The following is a 15,149-nucleotide window of genomic DNA, read 5'->3' as shown; positions in this document are numbered from 1 at the left end:
CAGAGCACACGTCTCCCAGCTGCACCATCTGGAACCTTCCTGAGAGGTAGGATCGGAACCACTGGAGCGCAGTGCCCCCGATTCCTAACTCTCTCAGGCGCTCCAGAAGGATACCATGGTCAATGGTATCGAAAGCTGCTGAGATGTCCAAGAGCACCAACAGGGACACGCTACCCCTGTCTATGCCCAGACGGAGATCATCGACCAGGGTGACCATGGCAGTCTCAACTCCATAGCCCACCCGGAACCCAGTTTGAAATGGGTCTAGATAATCAGTATCATCCAAGATCGATTGAAGCTGGAGTGCAACCGCTTTCTCGATCACCTTCCCTAAAAATGGCAATAGCAAAACAGGCCGATAATTACTATGCAACAGGGGGTCAAGGGAGGGCTTTTTAATCAGCGGTTTTACTGTGGCCAATTTCAAGCTGGTTGGAAACTGCCCATCCCTGAATGATGTATTAATAATCTGGTGCAACAAAGACGTTACACCTACTCCCCCCTGAGCCGCTAGCCATGAGGGACAGGGATCGAGTGAGCAGGTTGTCTTCCTAACGCTTCTAAGGATCTTGTCCACATCCTCGGTACTTACAGGCTCAAATTGATCCAGTACAATAGAGTCCACGGAAGCTCTGGAGGCCTCTACTCCGGATTCTGACCCAATAATGGCGTCGAGATCAGCCCTTATCCGAGAGGTTTTGTCCACGAAGAAGTTGTTGAATTGGTCACAGCAGGCCTTGGATGGTTCCAAAATAGGGTTCAGAGAGGGGGAAGGCTGCGTGAGCTCCCTCACTACTCTGAACAGCTCTGCTGGACGCGACTCCGCGGATGCGATACGCGCAGCATAGAACGAATTCTTTGCTGCGTCTATCGCCTCTCCATAGTCATCTAAAAGAGAGGCTAGGAGAGCCTTGTCGGTTAAGAGATGATGGCTTCGCCATTTGCGCTCTAGTCGTCGCAGGACCCGCTTCCTTGCCCGGAGATCTTCCGTATACCAGGGCTGTTTTTTGGAAGCAGGCCTGAGAGGACACTTGGGAGCGATACTGTGTATAGCCCTGGAGAGATCAGTGTCCCAGATGGTAGTCAGGGCATCAACAGAATCACCGTCACATCCAACCATATACCCCTCTAGGGCTTCTTGGAACCTTTTGGGTTCCATCAGCCTTCGAGGGTGGACCATTCTAATAGGTCCACCACCCCCGGGAGGGAACTGGGTAGAAGCCTTGATTTTTGCCTCCACCAGGAAATGGTCCGTCCATGACAGGGCGGAAATATTAGTTACTTCCGCCCACGGACTTTCCATGTCCGTGCAAAAAACCATATCGAGTGTATTACCCGCAGGATGCGTCGGCCCCAAGACCAGTTGAGACAGGCCCATGGCAGTCATGGAATCCATGAACTCCCGAGCCGCACCAGATGGATTTTGACTGGCCACGAAGAGGATGTTGAGGTCCCCCAGGACAAGAAGCCTGGGGGACTCCAACACCAGCTCCGAGACCAGGTGTGTCAGCTCAGCCAGGGAGTCCGTTAGTGCACGGGGTGGCCGGTAGACCAACAGAATCCCTAGACTGTCTCTGGCCTTCATTCATTAGATACTATTTTTCATAGGTAAAGACAAGTAAAGATTCATAGAATCATAGAGTTGGAAGAGACCGCACGGGCCATCCAGTCCAACCCCCTGCCATGCAGGAAATCCAATCAAAGCATTCCCGACAGATGGCCATCTAGCCTCTGCTTAAAGACCTCCAAGGAAGGAGACTCCACTACACTCCGAGGGAGTGTGTTCCACTGTCGAACAGCCCTTACTGTCAGGAAGTTCTTCCTAATGTTGAGGTGGAATCTCTTTTCCTGTAGCTTGCATCCATTGTTCCGGGTCCTGTTCTCTGGAGCAGCAGAAAACAAGCTTGCTCCCTCCTCAATATGACATCCTTTCAAATATTTAAACAGGGCTATCATATCAGAGTTTAAGACCAATTGTGTTATTGAAGGATAAGGTTCATAATAATCATTTAGAATATGTTACAGACAGAACAAGGGAACTGAGAGTTTAAAGTGAAATCTGTACATAAGAAACTGACAAATGAAAGTGCTTGGATGGAATTTATATGATATTTTAATGAAATAATATTAATAAATATAATTTTAAAAACAACAAGATGCTATTATGTATGATCTATTACATATGACCTATTATGTATGATTTTTACCTATTACATATGACACTCACTCCAAATCTGTGTGCCTTTTGGTTGATGCAGATCCTTCTAAAAGAATATAAAAAGTCCCTTATTAACTGTAATAGCTTGTGGATCCAGTCAGTACTCTTCACACTGGGCTCCTGGTTACATCTGCTATAATTATGTGTGCACGGTCTACCTCCTTTCCTCCCTGTCTGCTTGTATGTAGGACCTCTTGTTATATTCAGTTTAATGATGGGTCCAAGACCTCTTGCTTCCTGCCCTCAGCCCCCTGCCTGACTGCGCGAGTAGGCCTTGTTGTTACCGTCAGTGTAATTATGGGTGTTTGGCCTCACTCTCTTCACCCAAGGTGTAATTTACTTTATATAAAGTGTGGTCCCACCCCTCTGAAGCCGCTGTGCTCCAGCTGTTCATCGTATGTGTAAATTGTTGCTATTCTGAGTACTGAATGGAAGCAGGAAGGGGCTCTGAGAGAGGAGGTAGGAAGATGAATAGGTCTATGGGTGAAGCTGTGGCTGCTTAGAAGGATTTGTCTGTTTGCTCTCTTAGAATCTTAATGGGATTTTGGCCTCTGATTTCACTGAATCCAAGATTTCATTTTATGCCTTATTATTACTCCCTAGCAAACAGGTCCCATTTCAAGTCACTAAAGTTGCAACCAGTCTTTGGTCAAGATATTATACCTCTCTTTGCACATAGTTCACTGCTGCAGTAGACAGCCAAGCACCTTGGAAGCTTCCCTACCAATGGCAATATTTTTCCAACAGGGCATGGCAGGGTAATCTCTCATAGAATTTGCTAGCCGTGTGCACCAGAGTATACCAGTGTGGGCATGAAACCCTGTGCATAGCTCTGGGCTCCAAAGGGCAGGTTGCTAGGGCCACAGTTAACATCTTAGTGTTTGGTTAGGATCTGCCATTTGAATCCATTGGTTTAGGTCCTATCATCTAGAGCAGTTTTAAAAAAAACTTGCTCAAAAAACTTACAGATATTTGAAGAGGCCATTATATCATCTCAATCTTCTCTTCTCTATGATAATAAATAGACCCCACCACACAAGACTCAGGTCAAAAACACACTGCAGAAATAATCTAGTTTGAGACCACTTTAACTGCCCTGGTTCAATGGTAGAGAAGTCTGGGAACTGTAGTTTTGTGAGACATGTAGCTTTCTCTGTCAGAGAGCTCTCGTGTCCCAATAAACTACAATTCCCAGGATTCCCTAGCAGTGAGCCAGGGTAGTTAAAGTGGTCTCAAACTGGATTGTATCTGCAGTGTGTTTTGGACCCCAGTTTCTAGATCCATTAGCCTACAGTAGTAAACTGCTTAGACACTGCTTAGGTGGTAGGAAGCGGTATATAAATGAAGGTTGTTTGTTTCATTACTATCTCAGACCAGTTTTCCCCCACCCTCATCGTGACCTGTTTCTGCAACACAGTCCCAAAGCCCCAGTTGAACTGCAGACTGTCTTCATGACATGAGCCCAGTTTACATCAAATTCAGGCCACCCCTGTCTCTACCAGTTTAAAGAAACTTACCTCTTTCTCTGGATTTTCCAGATTGATGCGAGATGGCTGTTTATACAGCATCCCACTTTGCTGCCCTTGCTGCCACCGCTGGCATGAATTGCTCCCTCTGAGGTCACAACAAGGCACCCAGCCATATGATCGATACTAAGTGCCTCATTTGTTACAGCCGAGGGAGTGATCTGCACCAGCAGTGGCGCTGAAAAGCACAGTGGGACATGTATGCAGAATTGTAGAGGAACTGACAATGAATTGGAAAAATGGTTTATTGATAGTTAAATAAAAAAAATTGGCTACAAGAAACTGTTAAAATTAAAAATACAAATGTAAAAGAACAACAAATGAAAATGATTGTAAGCTGGTATAGGACACTACATCAGTTAGCATTTATAAATGATAAATTTCAATCAAAATGTTGGCATGTATGTGGAATGAAAGGCATTTATATACATATGTGGTGGGAATGCCCATTTGTTCAAGAATTTTGGATAGATGTTAAGGAGCAGATAAATATAATAATAGGGACAGAAATACAATTAAGCAGAAAAATATTTTTAATTTAGGGGGATTGGATTTGGATAGAAATCAAAGATATGTAACAAAACAAACTTTTAAAGCTGCCCATGCACTTTGGATAGAAAAAGGAATCTAATTGGAACATATCTCATTTGTTTAAATATATAAAAGAATAGGTATTATTTGATTTCCTTAGGCAAAAAAGGCTTAAATCTATTGGACAAAGCAATAAAGAATCATGGAAAGATAAATGGGAAATAGTGATTAAGAAAGTAGAAGAAAAAATGAACTGTGAAGTTAATAAATTAATTAATGATATTTTCATATGTCCGAGAATAACTGTTAATTTGTATGGAATGTATAGTTTCACTGTGTCTCTTTGTGGGAGGGGAGAGAGGGAGCAAAAAGGGGGGTATATTATGAATTATGGATCATATAATTTGTACTACATAAATAATACATTTAATTAATAAAAATTAGAAGGTTTTTTAAAAGTAGTATAGCACAATGTTTGTAGACAGCCACCCTGTGTTGCCCAGAATGTGGAAGTAACGAGGGAAATTTGGGGCTATTTGGGGGTCAGAAAGTGCCAGTGTAGGCCAGCCCTCAGTAATCCTCTTGGGGGGGGAAAGATTTATATAGTATACTTCACTATTTAGTACATCACAGCATGTTGGCTCAGTAGGGGGGCACGCATAATTTGGGCTATTATGCTTAGACACGTCCATGCCTTTTGCCTGCATATGCTGTCCTCAAAATATCCCTTCCCTTTTCTTTTCTCTGCACACTGCAGTTGAACATTTCCTTCATTAATTAACAATAATTTATCATTACATCTAAAGCAAGTTACCAGGAATGAAATAAGCTGTGGTCTTAAACTACAACTTGAAATGGGTTTGCGTTCCAAGTTAAATTTCCTGGTAAATATAGTTTCCCAGTTTATAGTGAGGGCCAAAACAGATGGCTCTAAAGGGGTGGCTTAATGGTGCCCCTTTGAATGTTGGGTTGGGGCCTAAGCAGCCGCACACCATGCCCCGATCCAGCTGTTTGCCAGTGCAAAAAGAATTGGCAGAAAGCTGCTCCTTTTTGAGCCGGCAAAATGCTGGCTTTTCTGTTGCCACAGACAGCACTCCTGCTGCATGCAGCGTCGAAACGCCATGCCACCAGAGCACCACAAAGCGGCCCCTATGTGGTTGGATGGGTGGCTTCATGGTGGCTTCCTGCCAAGTTTGGGGTGTGCATCATCTAAACAACATGCCCCCAAGCTGCCAGGAAGCTGCCCAGCTGATCAGACAGGGGTGGCTTCAAGCCTCTCTGGGGGCATGACATTTTTATGATACACGCCCCTGAAGTGCCCAGAGGCTGCCCAGGGGTTGCACTGGGGCTGCCTAAGGCAGCCCAAAGCCAAACCAAATAGGTGCAGATCTTTTCCGTTCCTATTTGGACTGGCAGTGGAGAGTGTCTTCAGGACCATGGTGTGTTTTTCCCACGGTCCCAAGGCGTCTTCAGTGGGGAGGCTTGAAGCCACCCCTTCGTGGCCATCTGTTTTGGCCCTAAAAAGGGGAGGAAATAAACCTACAACAGTTTTGGAATAAGATGAATGATTTCAACATGCTTTAGCCATTTGTCCACCTGGGAAGAATGGAGATTCAAAACTGTGAGATTCAGTATCGGATTACTGTGCCATTGTATTTCCCATTTCTGTGCTTGGCTATGAAAATCTGGACAGTGAAGAAAGCAGAAGGGGAAAGAATTGTGTGATTACAATTAATACAGTATTTAAATACATGTATTATGCTCCTTCCTTTATGAACTTAGAGCTTGCTGTTCCTTGAATGAAGTGTACTGATGTCAGATTTCATCCTCTCTTTCAGGTCAAGATACAAATGAGTCCTGTTCCTCCAAGTCTAATTCAGCAACAGCAACAACTCCAGATTCTTCAAACCTACCCCATAGCTCTCAAAAACAGACTACAGGTGTGAAGGAAGAAGATCCATCTCAAGAACATTCAGCATCTCACAGATCCCTGGTGAATGGAATGTCCTCTTCAAAAACAAAATCTGAGGATGGCTTTGCAGTAGTGACAGAAGCTGTGACACGTAGGTTTTGCCCTCCTCACTTTTTCTGTTTCTTTCTCTCCCTCCTCTTAATCACCCATCTCCATGCACCGCTAAACCAAATGTAAGGAGAATATTCAACTTGAGATAAATGGACAAAATTTACATTTCCAAAACTGAGGCTGACAGCCTGGAAGAAAATCCATAGTGGTGGAATTGAACTTGCCACAGTGACTTGTTATAATTTGGCTTTTTAAAACTGATTTAAACGTCTTTGTTTCATTATTTCTTCCAAGTTCTCCTGCCACTGGAAATGTAGGAGGTCCTGCCAGACAAATACTCGCAACCACATTAGGGATGTAAATCTTGGTTTACTTTTTTTTCTCATGTGAAATAATGTATAATTTCAAACACATTCACCCCACTGGGTGAGATCACAAGAATTCTAATACATATTGGAATTCTCCAATATTCTCTTATTGAGCTTTCTTCCCCTCTTCTCTTCTCTTCTCTTCTCTTCTCTTCTCTTCTCTTCTCTTCTCTTCTCTTCATTCTTTTTCTTTTTACAAAAAATGGTTTGTGCAAAAATTCCATAGATTTTTACATTGTAAATCCTGTTTTGCACAGACACACAAAAACTTGGGCATAACACAAGCTTGCAATTGCATGAATGGATGCAGTGTGAAAGCATTTGGCAGAATTGTGTGAGTGTACCTCCTCAAACCACTTCTTTCCCCCATATGATAATTTCCATAGTCTAGTGCTCAAACCACTACACCATGCTGCCCAACATGGCTTACAAAGGCTAAAAACAAGATTAGCTGAAAAAAAAATTGACAACATCATTTACGTTTCTATCCATCATTCCCTGGAATGGCCAGGGATGGATCCAATGTGTTGGAACATTCTAATCAGAGAAAATTATGATTACTTCTTGGCTCTTTAGGTAGAACAGTGCTGTATGTGATGGCACTGGCAATATTAACTAAAAAAGAAAAATGCATCACTGTCTGCCTCTACTAGTGATAATTCCTCGCATCCCTATCAAGCTTTTGTACATCACCCCCACAAAGAATTGCAGAGATTGCACACTCCCATTGTCTCCCCCAAAACATCTCACCACCTGTGAATATGCCAGCAAATAGAGGGAGAGGTCTTCATTCAGCTATAATTCTACAGGCAAATAAGTGCCCTCTTTTTTTAAAAAAAGGAATCAAATAGAAGTAATTAAATTGTCAAAGAGCTATTAATTGCATTAATATGAATACTGTGTTTTGTTTCCAATAATAAAAGATCTCTAGCTCTTAGCAATTTTTCCAGTGCTTTCTACTATCTCTTTGACTTAAACTGATTGTTTCCCTAGATATAGACAATTTTTCTGTTTGGCAAGCTTTTGTCATCCACTCTTTTAGTCGTTACTACTTTTTGAGTTCTGCTAGTATCTACCAATAATCACTCTTGCCTCTATTATAAAGGATAGTGCCCTGATGGTATAACCTCATTTAGGAGTGCAGTCAATAAAACCTAAGGAGCTAAACATGTGTTTATAATATTACATCAGACTGTTGATTTCCTTAATAATTTTCATCCAGCACATGTTGTACAGATTCCTTCTCAGAACAATTTTTGTCAGTTGTTCCCCACTTTGAGTTCTTAGAGATTCTTGGATCTCTGACAAATTTATGGCAAATAGTCTGCAGCAATTCTGGGACTTGTACACTGACAACCTCTGGAGGGCCAAAGTTGGGAGTCACTGTATGCAGGTTCAATTGATTTAAAATTTCATAAATTGAATGATACTCCCACTCATGCATTATGTTTTAGTCCCTCCCTCCCTCTCTCAGATTTTTAAAATCGAGATCATTAATGGGAAATCAGTGTCCCCCCCCCAGTTGTTGTTGGGACTACAGGAAGGTAAGCAACATAGGGCTGTAGCTGACAGGCATCCATCCATTTTTGCAAACCTCATAGCCTCCCAGGGTTCCTAGGATCCAAAAAATAATGTTTTGCTTTAAAAGGGTAATTGCCACTGGTGTGCATGTCTAGGAGCTGGCAGCTTCCTCTAAAGCAAACTGCAGTGGCTTACCTGTCTGTGTATGGAAGGAGGGGGTTTTTCAGCCTTTTCTTCCAAAATGATAAATTAAGTTCTGCTCATTTTAGGTTTTGAAAAAAAGTAGGAAAACATGGTTTTTTGAGGGGCTGTGTGGCCTGTGGTGGGCTCTGGGGATTCATTTTGACCCCCAGATATGTCCATCCGTGAATTACAACTTACATCATTGGATGTGCTGGCGATGTTAAAGTCAAACACTGGAACATTAAATGAAATAATAATCATTGTATGCAAAATCATCTCTACCCTTCACAACTGTTTCCTATTTTGGCACAACAACACAGGGAGAGGGGGAAATGAGACAAGGAAATATTGTTACAGTACACTGAAACATTTATCTTTGTAATTTCATTCAAAGTTATTCAGCAAAAAATGAACTGAAGAAAGTATGAATGTGTCAAACAGATGTTTGAATAGATACATAGATTACCTGTCTATTCAAACAATAATGCTCATCTGAAAGCAAGGGTTGGCTGAGGATCCCTGTCTCAGTGGTTTGTTTCTGTCTAATTTGTGAAAATGTGATTCACAGACCATGGTGTTTCTCTAGGAAACTCTGGGTGCCATCACATAACACTTGTCTCTATATAGCAGAGACAGTATCTTTGCTATTTGTTAACTGAGGCACTCTACAGATGGGTGCTATAGGGTGCCCTCGTCACGTGCGAGGGGCGGTGCTTCCAGACGCCCCTCGCTTCTCGCATGCGACGAGGACGTCACAGCTGCGCAGCGCCTTCTACACGGCGTGCACAGCTATGTTATCGCAGCTGAGCAGCATCCAAACAGCGCTGCGAAGCTGCGACGCCATCCAGACGCCTCTGGAGGTTTGCGGCATCGCGAGTGCGCCGCAAAAAGGAGCCGCTTCCGAGCGCTTCTTTCTTGCTGCACAGCAGCATCACACAGTTTGGTTGCTTTGGCGCTGCTGCGGAGCAAGGAGAGGTGCCTCCCTGGCGCCTCTTTCTGGTGGTCTGTACCCCGCCTTATGCCAGTATTTAAAAGAGCCTCAGTTTGCCAGTGGTTGCTGATGCCCTTCTGATTAATTTTAAGTTTGAAAGGCTTCAAATTAATTTTTAATTTTAAAAGGTCTGGAAACCATGTCTAGGTATGTTGTATGGCTTAGGCAGCTGGGTATGTTTAGCTTGGAGAAGAGAAAATTGAGAGCTGATTTGATAGCCATTTGGTAGCCATATTTAAATACCTGAAGGGATATCATGTAGAAGATGCAGTTATGTTTTCTGCTGGTTCAGAAAACAGAAAACATTGGATCTGAATTACAAGAAAAGAGGTTCCACCTAAACATTAGGAAGAATTTACTGGTATTCAGCAATAGAGCATACTACCCCAAGAGGTGATGGACTCTCTCTTGGAGGTTTTTAAACAGATTGGATGGCCATCTTTTGAGAGTGAAAACCTAGCTCTGAAAATCCCTCACAACTCTATTCTATTATTCTAATTTATTCCAGCCTCTGATTCACTCTCCAATATGTAAACCAGTCAGGAAACAAAAACTGTTAATCCACAATTAGCAACTGGCCAAACAGTCCCAAAAACTGTGGTGATCACATGTAGCAATAGGGGAGGCATGTAATTTCAGGCCTCAGAGCTAGGGATGGCATCTAGATTTGTGTATTATCAAAGCACCTAGGTTTGTTGGGGGGTTTTTTTAATTAAAGCTGGCCTACATTCAATCATTCTAAAAGTTGTGCTGATTCAAGTTGTTCTGGTGCTGGTCTGCTCCACAGACCTGAATCGCTACAAAGTAGCATCAGAAGCCATCAATCAGGCAAATGGTACTTACATCAGACATAAGCATACACATAGTAACCAAGCAGTCCTTTTATATTTGGAAACTTTAGGAGGATGTAATCAGGAGCATATAAGCAGAGACTAGGGGGGCATTTACACTGTAGAAATAATGCATTTTGAAACCACTTTAATTGTCATGGCTCCATCTTACAGAATCCTGAGATCTGTGGTGTTGTGAGACACCAATTCTCTTTGTCAAAGAAGGTGAAAGACCTTGTAAAACTACAAATTCGAGGATTCCATAGCATGGAGCTCCAGCACTTAGTGGTGTCATACTGCATTGTTCTGCATGCACTTCAGGAAAAAACATAATGGAGCCTTCATCCTACTCCATCTTCTAGAATCCCATAGTTATCATGGCCAGTGGCTGAGGCTCAGTCATGGTTCAGTGATGATTCTGAAAGCTGTAGTTCAAAAATTCTGCTCCTACTTTCATGCTTCTAATGTCCTCTCTAAGTATTTTTATCCAACAAGAAACCCCCAAAGAAGGAGGCATTTGGTTGTCATTGTATAGTATTCCTGTTAAGACTTCTTGTTGTTTTGAGGCTTCAAGTCAACTTTGTTTTATGGTGCCCCATCATACAGTTTTCTTGGCAAGATTTATTCAGAGAAGGCTTTATATTCCCTTACTCTTAAGTTGAAAGAGTGTGACTTGTCCAAGGTCACCCACTGGATTTTCATGGCTGAATAGTGATTAAAAGCCAGGTTCCTCTGAATCCTAGTCCAACACTCAGACCATAATGTCTTGTCAAGCCCTACAAATGCTAACTCCTACTATAATTCCTTTCCTCTCAAAAGTTGTACCATGTTGAGAAATCTCACCACTGGGGTAAAGAAAAGCACAAAGAGTTTGCATGAAACTTCCCATTGTGTGAACAGATATGTGGACAAAAGGTAACTAGAGAAAGCTGTCCTAGAAATATCATCACACTGAGACCACATGGCTGCGTGTGAGCATCTGGTGCTGGGCAGCTTGCCTGTTGATCTTCTGCATCTATGAGTCACTCTGCTGTTATGCTGCACCCTCTGTAGAAATTGAGCTTTCAGCAGGTTTGCCCCCAGCTGTTTTGTCATCACTACTATTCTGCTGTATGTTTATACAAACACACACACACATACATGGACATACACATTTCTGCCAGCCCTCAAAGAGTATAGTATGATTTGCCAGAAGGAAAGTCAGTAGAAAGTATATGCAAGTCAAATTTAGTCCTCTTTTTCCATAGTCTAGGATTAAGTCATTTCTCTGGGAATAAAGTGATTACCCCTCCATAGTCTGATATTGATCTATGAGGCATCTTCGTATTTAAGATTTAAACATGAAACATTGCTCTCAGTATTGTTATGGCTAGGTAGCTTGAAGTAAACTTCTCGTCTTTATATAGCATTATTATATGATCTGCTTCCCTTTTGAGAAGTTCCAACCCATCTTCAACAGAGGATTCCCTGCCTCGTTCAGAACTTTTTCTATTAGATAAGCAAAATAATGGGGCTTAATAGCACAGCTATTAGAGTTTGAGTAAGGAAGGCCCTGGTAGAAAATTTGGCTCTGTCTTGTTGCTCCCTTGGGTAACATTCAAATGTACCCCAAAAGCTAATGTTATGGATGAATGTAAAATAGAAACTCTAAAGCCCTTGGTAGCTTCAAAAAAATTGCTTCATTTAAATTGAATTGAATGGCAGGCTTATATTTGTTTTAAATTATATTAATGTGATTGTTAGTTTAATTACATTTTAATCTTGTCATTTTGTATGTATTAACTACATTGTATTTATTTAATTTGTAACACACCTTGAGTCCCTTTTCTGGGGAAGGGGCCTCTCCCATCTAAGGTGGTTCGGTTTTTTGTTCCTCTACAGATGAAAAAAAAATGCAGATGGTCATGCTGCATATTATCCAATGGTTGCAATATGTATATAGGTGTATCAGTGCATCCACATGCATGCACCACCATTGAATAATATGGGCCATGGCAGTTGGAGGGAGGCAGTTAAATCTGGGGATCAACAGTCCGCTGATACAAAGGGCCCACTGTAATAGAAGCAGCAGCAACAACAACAACACCAATACCCTGCCCATCCTCCAGAGATCTCAAGCTGGCATATGTATCTTCATAACAAAACCATTTTAGGCTGAGGTTTTAAGGAATTCTTAGAGCTTTATGGCTAACAGGGGATTTGAATTCACCCCAGTCCAAGTCTAATATGACAACTGTACCTTATGCTAGCTACCCAATATACCACATTACTTACTTTAAAGCTACCTCAAATGCAACCTCCTCACTTAGTAAAGCCACCTCATACAGGTATTCCATGAGCAGACAGGTTCACAGAAGGTCTGGCTACCCACCCACCCCATAGCCAGATGCACAAGAATGACATCAGCACTGAGATCTGTGAGGGACCTTCAGAGGTCTCAGCACTGATGTAATCATTGTGCTTCCAGCAATTTTTTGGGGGTAGGGGGGTTGGGGGGGTTGCCATCTGCTTCTCCAATCTTGGCTGTTTACATTGAAGCTCCAGGGCTGGCAGTAAGCTGGCAGAGGGGTTTTGAACACTGCAAAGAGGGGACAGGAGTAGTAACCCTTACAGCTTGTGGGAAATCACATCCACATGCTTAAGGGACATGTGCACATGAATTCTGGATGAATTGTATTAATAATGTATGAAATATGCTTATGTATGTACACAGTATAGAGTTTCTGTTGTGACAAATTGATTTGATAGTCATACAGTTAATCCACGCCAGACACAGGTGCACCATACGCAGTTTTAAGCATACACTGAAGTCGTGTGGCAAACAACCGCGCGCGCGCCCGCCCGCCCGCCCACCCATGGTGTAGATACCCCATGGTTTGCAATGGGGCATAATCATGTGCAGGATTCCCCTTACGTGGGAGGGGGTCCAGAACATATCCCCCATGTAAGCCGCGGCAACCAGAAAAAGCCATGACAACCAGAAGCCGTGGCCTCCAGAAGGATGAAAAAGAACTCACTTCCCAGTGGGTTCTTTTTGCATCCCCCGAAGGAGTGCCATTGGCGCACTTGTGTGCCATGATGACGCCCCTTTGCATAGCACTGTTTGGGCACTGCACCCGAGAAACATCGTCAAGGCATGCCCCGTGTGTATGGGCATGTGCCAAGATGGCTCCAGGGTGGTGGAACTAGGGCTCAGAGCATGTGCATGCTCCACCCTATTTCAGCGTTAACAGGCAGTCAGGCCAGCATAAAGTGCTGGTCTGTACTGCCTCTAACTCTTTAATTAATAATTGCTGGAATTCATGATCACAATTACATATCTGAATTGGTGCTAAGTTATACATCTGTAACTGATTTGTATTCATGATTCCTACATAGTGTAGGCAATACCAATGTTTGCTCCAGATCCTGACTTACTGGGTAGTAGTTTCTGCAAGCACTAGAGATCCAGTCTAGCTACAGCAGAGTAATATTTCCAAAAGAAGTTTCTGACTCCACCAGACTTTTGGCACTCCATGCACTTGAGTCCTAAGGATAGAAAGTTGGTCATGGAATCTGCTGTTGTTGCATACAACTGTTTTAAATAATTTTTTTAAGCCTTGGGTTAATTTTTCAATTTTCTTTCTGAACCCTCCTCGGAAATATGAACAGAGTATATGTGGAACTTTGGCTCATTTTGCTGTTCTTGCCTAGGGGAAGTTCTCTGTGGATTTTACCAGTAGATCTTCAGGCTACTTGCCCTCCATCACCCCCAGATCAGAGAGACCTTTAGGAGCAGTCCAAGCTACTAATGGTATATTGGGTATTGGCCTGCCTCGTGCAAGAAGACTGTGTTGGAGAGCCAGGGAAAAATGTAATAAATTGCCAGGAACAAAATTCTTATCATCAGTGGAATTCCCACCTGTAATTATCTGATTAGGGGATTCACCACTCTATAATTTCATTCCTGAAATAATGATGATTATAATGGTTCACTCATGCCACAGCAGTTAAGGTCATGTCAGTGTGTGAACCCATATTCTCATGGGCTCCATTTGAACTCAGCTGGTGAAATTCATTCTTTGCCTTAAGCTGAAACTGAAAACTAGATGGATGTGCTTATAGCAAGGGGTTTGTCCCTCCCAGAAAAGTTTAAAGTACAGAGAAACGATCTGTTCCCATCCTTTTGCACATAGGGAGCTATAGGTTCACTTGGATACTGCCATTTCCATTAAGTGAGAGACTTTCATGTGTGATCACTGTGTCCCATCATCATACACATGCTAATGGATGGTTACTGCAGTCAAAAAAAGGCAGACAAAAAGGCAATTGGCATGCTATTTAAATGAAAACGTCAGCACATTTCAGAATGCTGATCATTCCATACCCAGGTTGCAGAGGGGTCAAAATGAGGGTACATTATTTAGTAGACAGTTTAATTCAAGAAGTCATTGTGTTGGCAAGGAGTATGCAGATGTAAAGGGAATTCATAGCTAGTAAAATAGATGAGGATTGTAGCCCTGGATCTGGGCTGTGAGAAAGTATGACAGGGCAAGTGTGATGGGGTGCATGGGGCACTGCACAGTCTCCTCTTTTTTATGAACTCAACTGAGTAGCCCTTAATAAGGGGCTCTTTAAGGCTTGTGATGGTTATGGCAATAATATTGGAACCAAGGTGCACATTTCAACAGTGGTCCCTTTACTTCTCTCAACATTTTTAAAAGAAGTTGGTGGGATAGAAGCAGGTGCTATAGACTCTGTCCCCACCCTCAGCAGTCTTGTTGGCTGCAGTAATATTGCAAAAAGCCATCTTTTCTTGCCCTGTTGCAGCTAGAAGCCAGGTTTAAGACACTCTAGTGCAGTGGTTCCCAACCTGTGAGTCGGGACCCCTTTGGGGGTTGAATGACCCTTTCATGGGGGTCGCCTAAGACCATTGGAAAACACCTATTTAATTACAGTTACGAAGAAGCAATGAAAAT

General features: G+C 42.6%; 1 protein-coding gene across 1 annotated transcript in view; it reads left to right on the top strand.

Annotated features, from left to right (window-relative positions):
- The window catches only part of MDFI (MyoD family inhibitor), an 82,620-nt gene that overhangs the window by 53,227 nt on the left and 14,244 nt on the right, over nt 1-15,149 (top strand). Inside the window, exon 2 of the mRNA XM_089518288.1 lies at nt 6,114-6,338. Coding sequence (XP_089374414.1) covers nt 6,114-6,338 — 225 coding nt within the window. The remainder of the gene's footprint in view (nt 1-6,113; nt 6,339-15,149) is intronic.

Source organism: Sceloporus occidentalis, unplaced genomic scaffold (assembly GCF_023333645.1).
Source record: "Sceloporus occidentalis isolate IW3139 unplaced genomic scaffold, rSceOcc1.0.p SCAF_3, whole genome shotgun sequence".
Classification (NCBI taxonomy): domain Eukaryota; kingdom Metazoa; phylum Chordata; class Lepidosauria; order Squamata; family Phrynosomatidae; genus Sceloporus; species Sceloporus occidentalis.
Note: the sequence above shows the minus strand (reverse complement) of the source record. Positions and strands in the feature narration are given on the sequence as shown.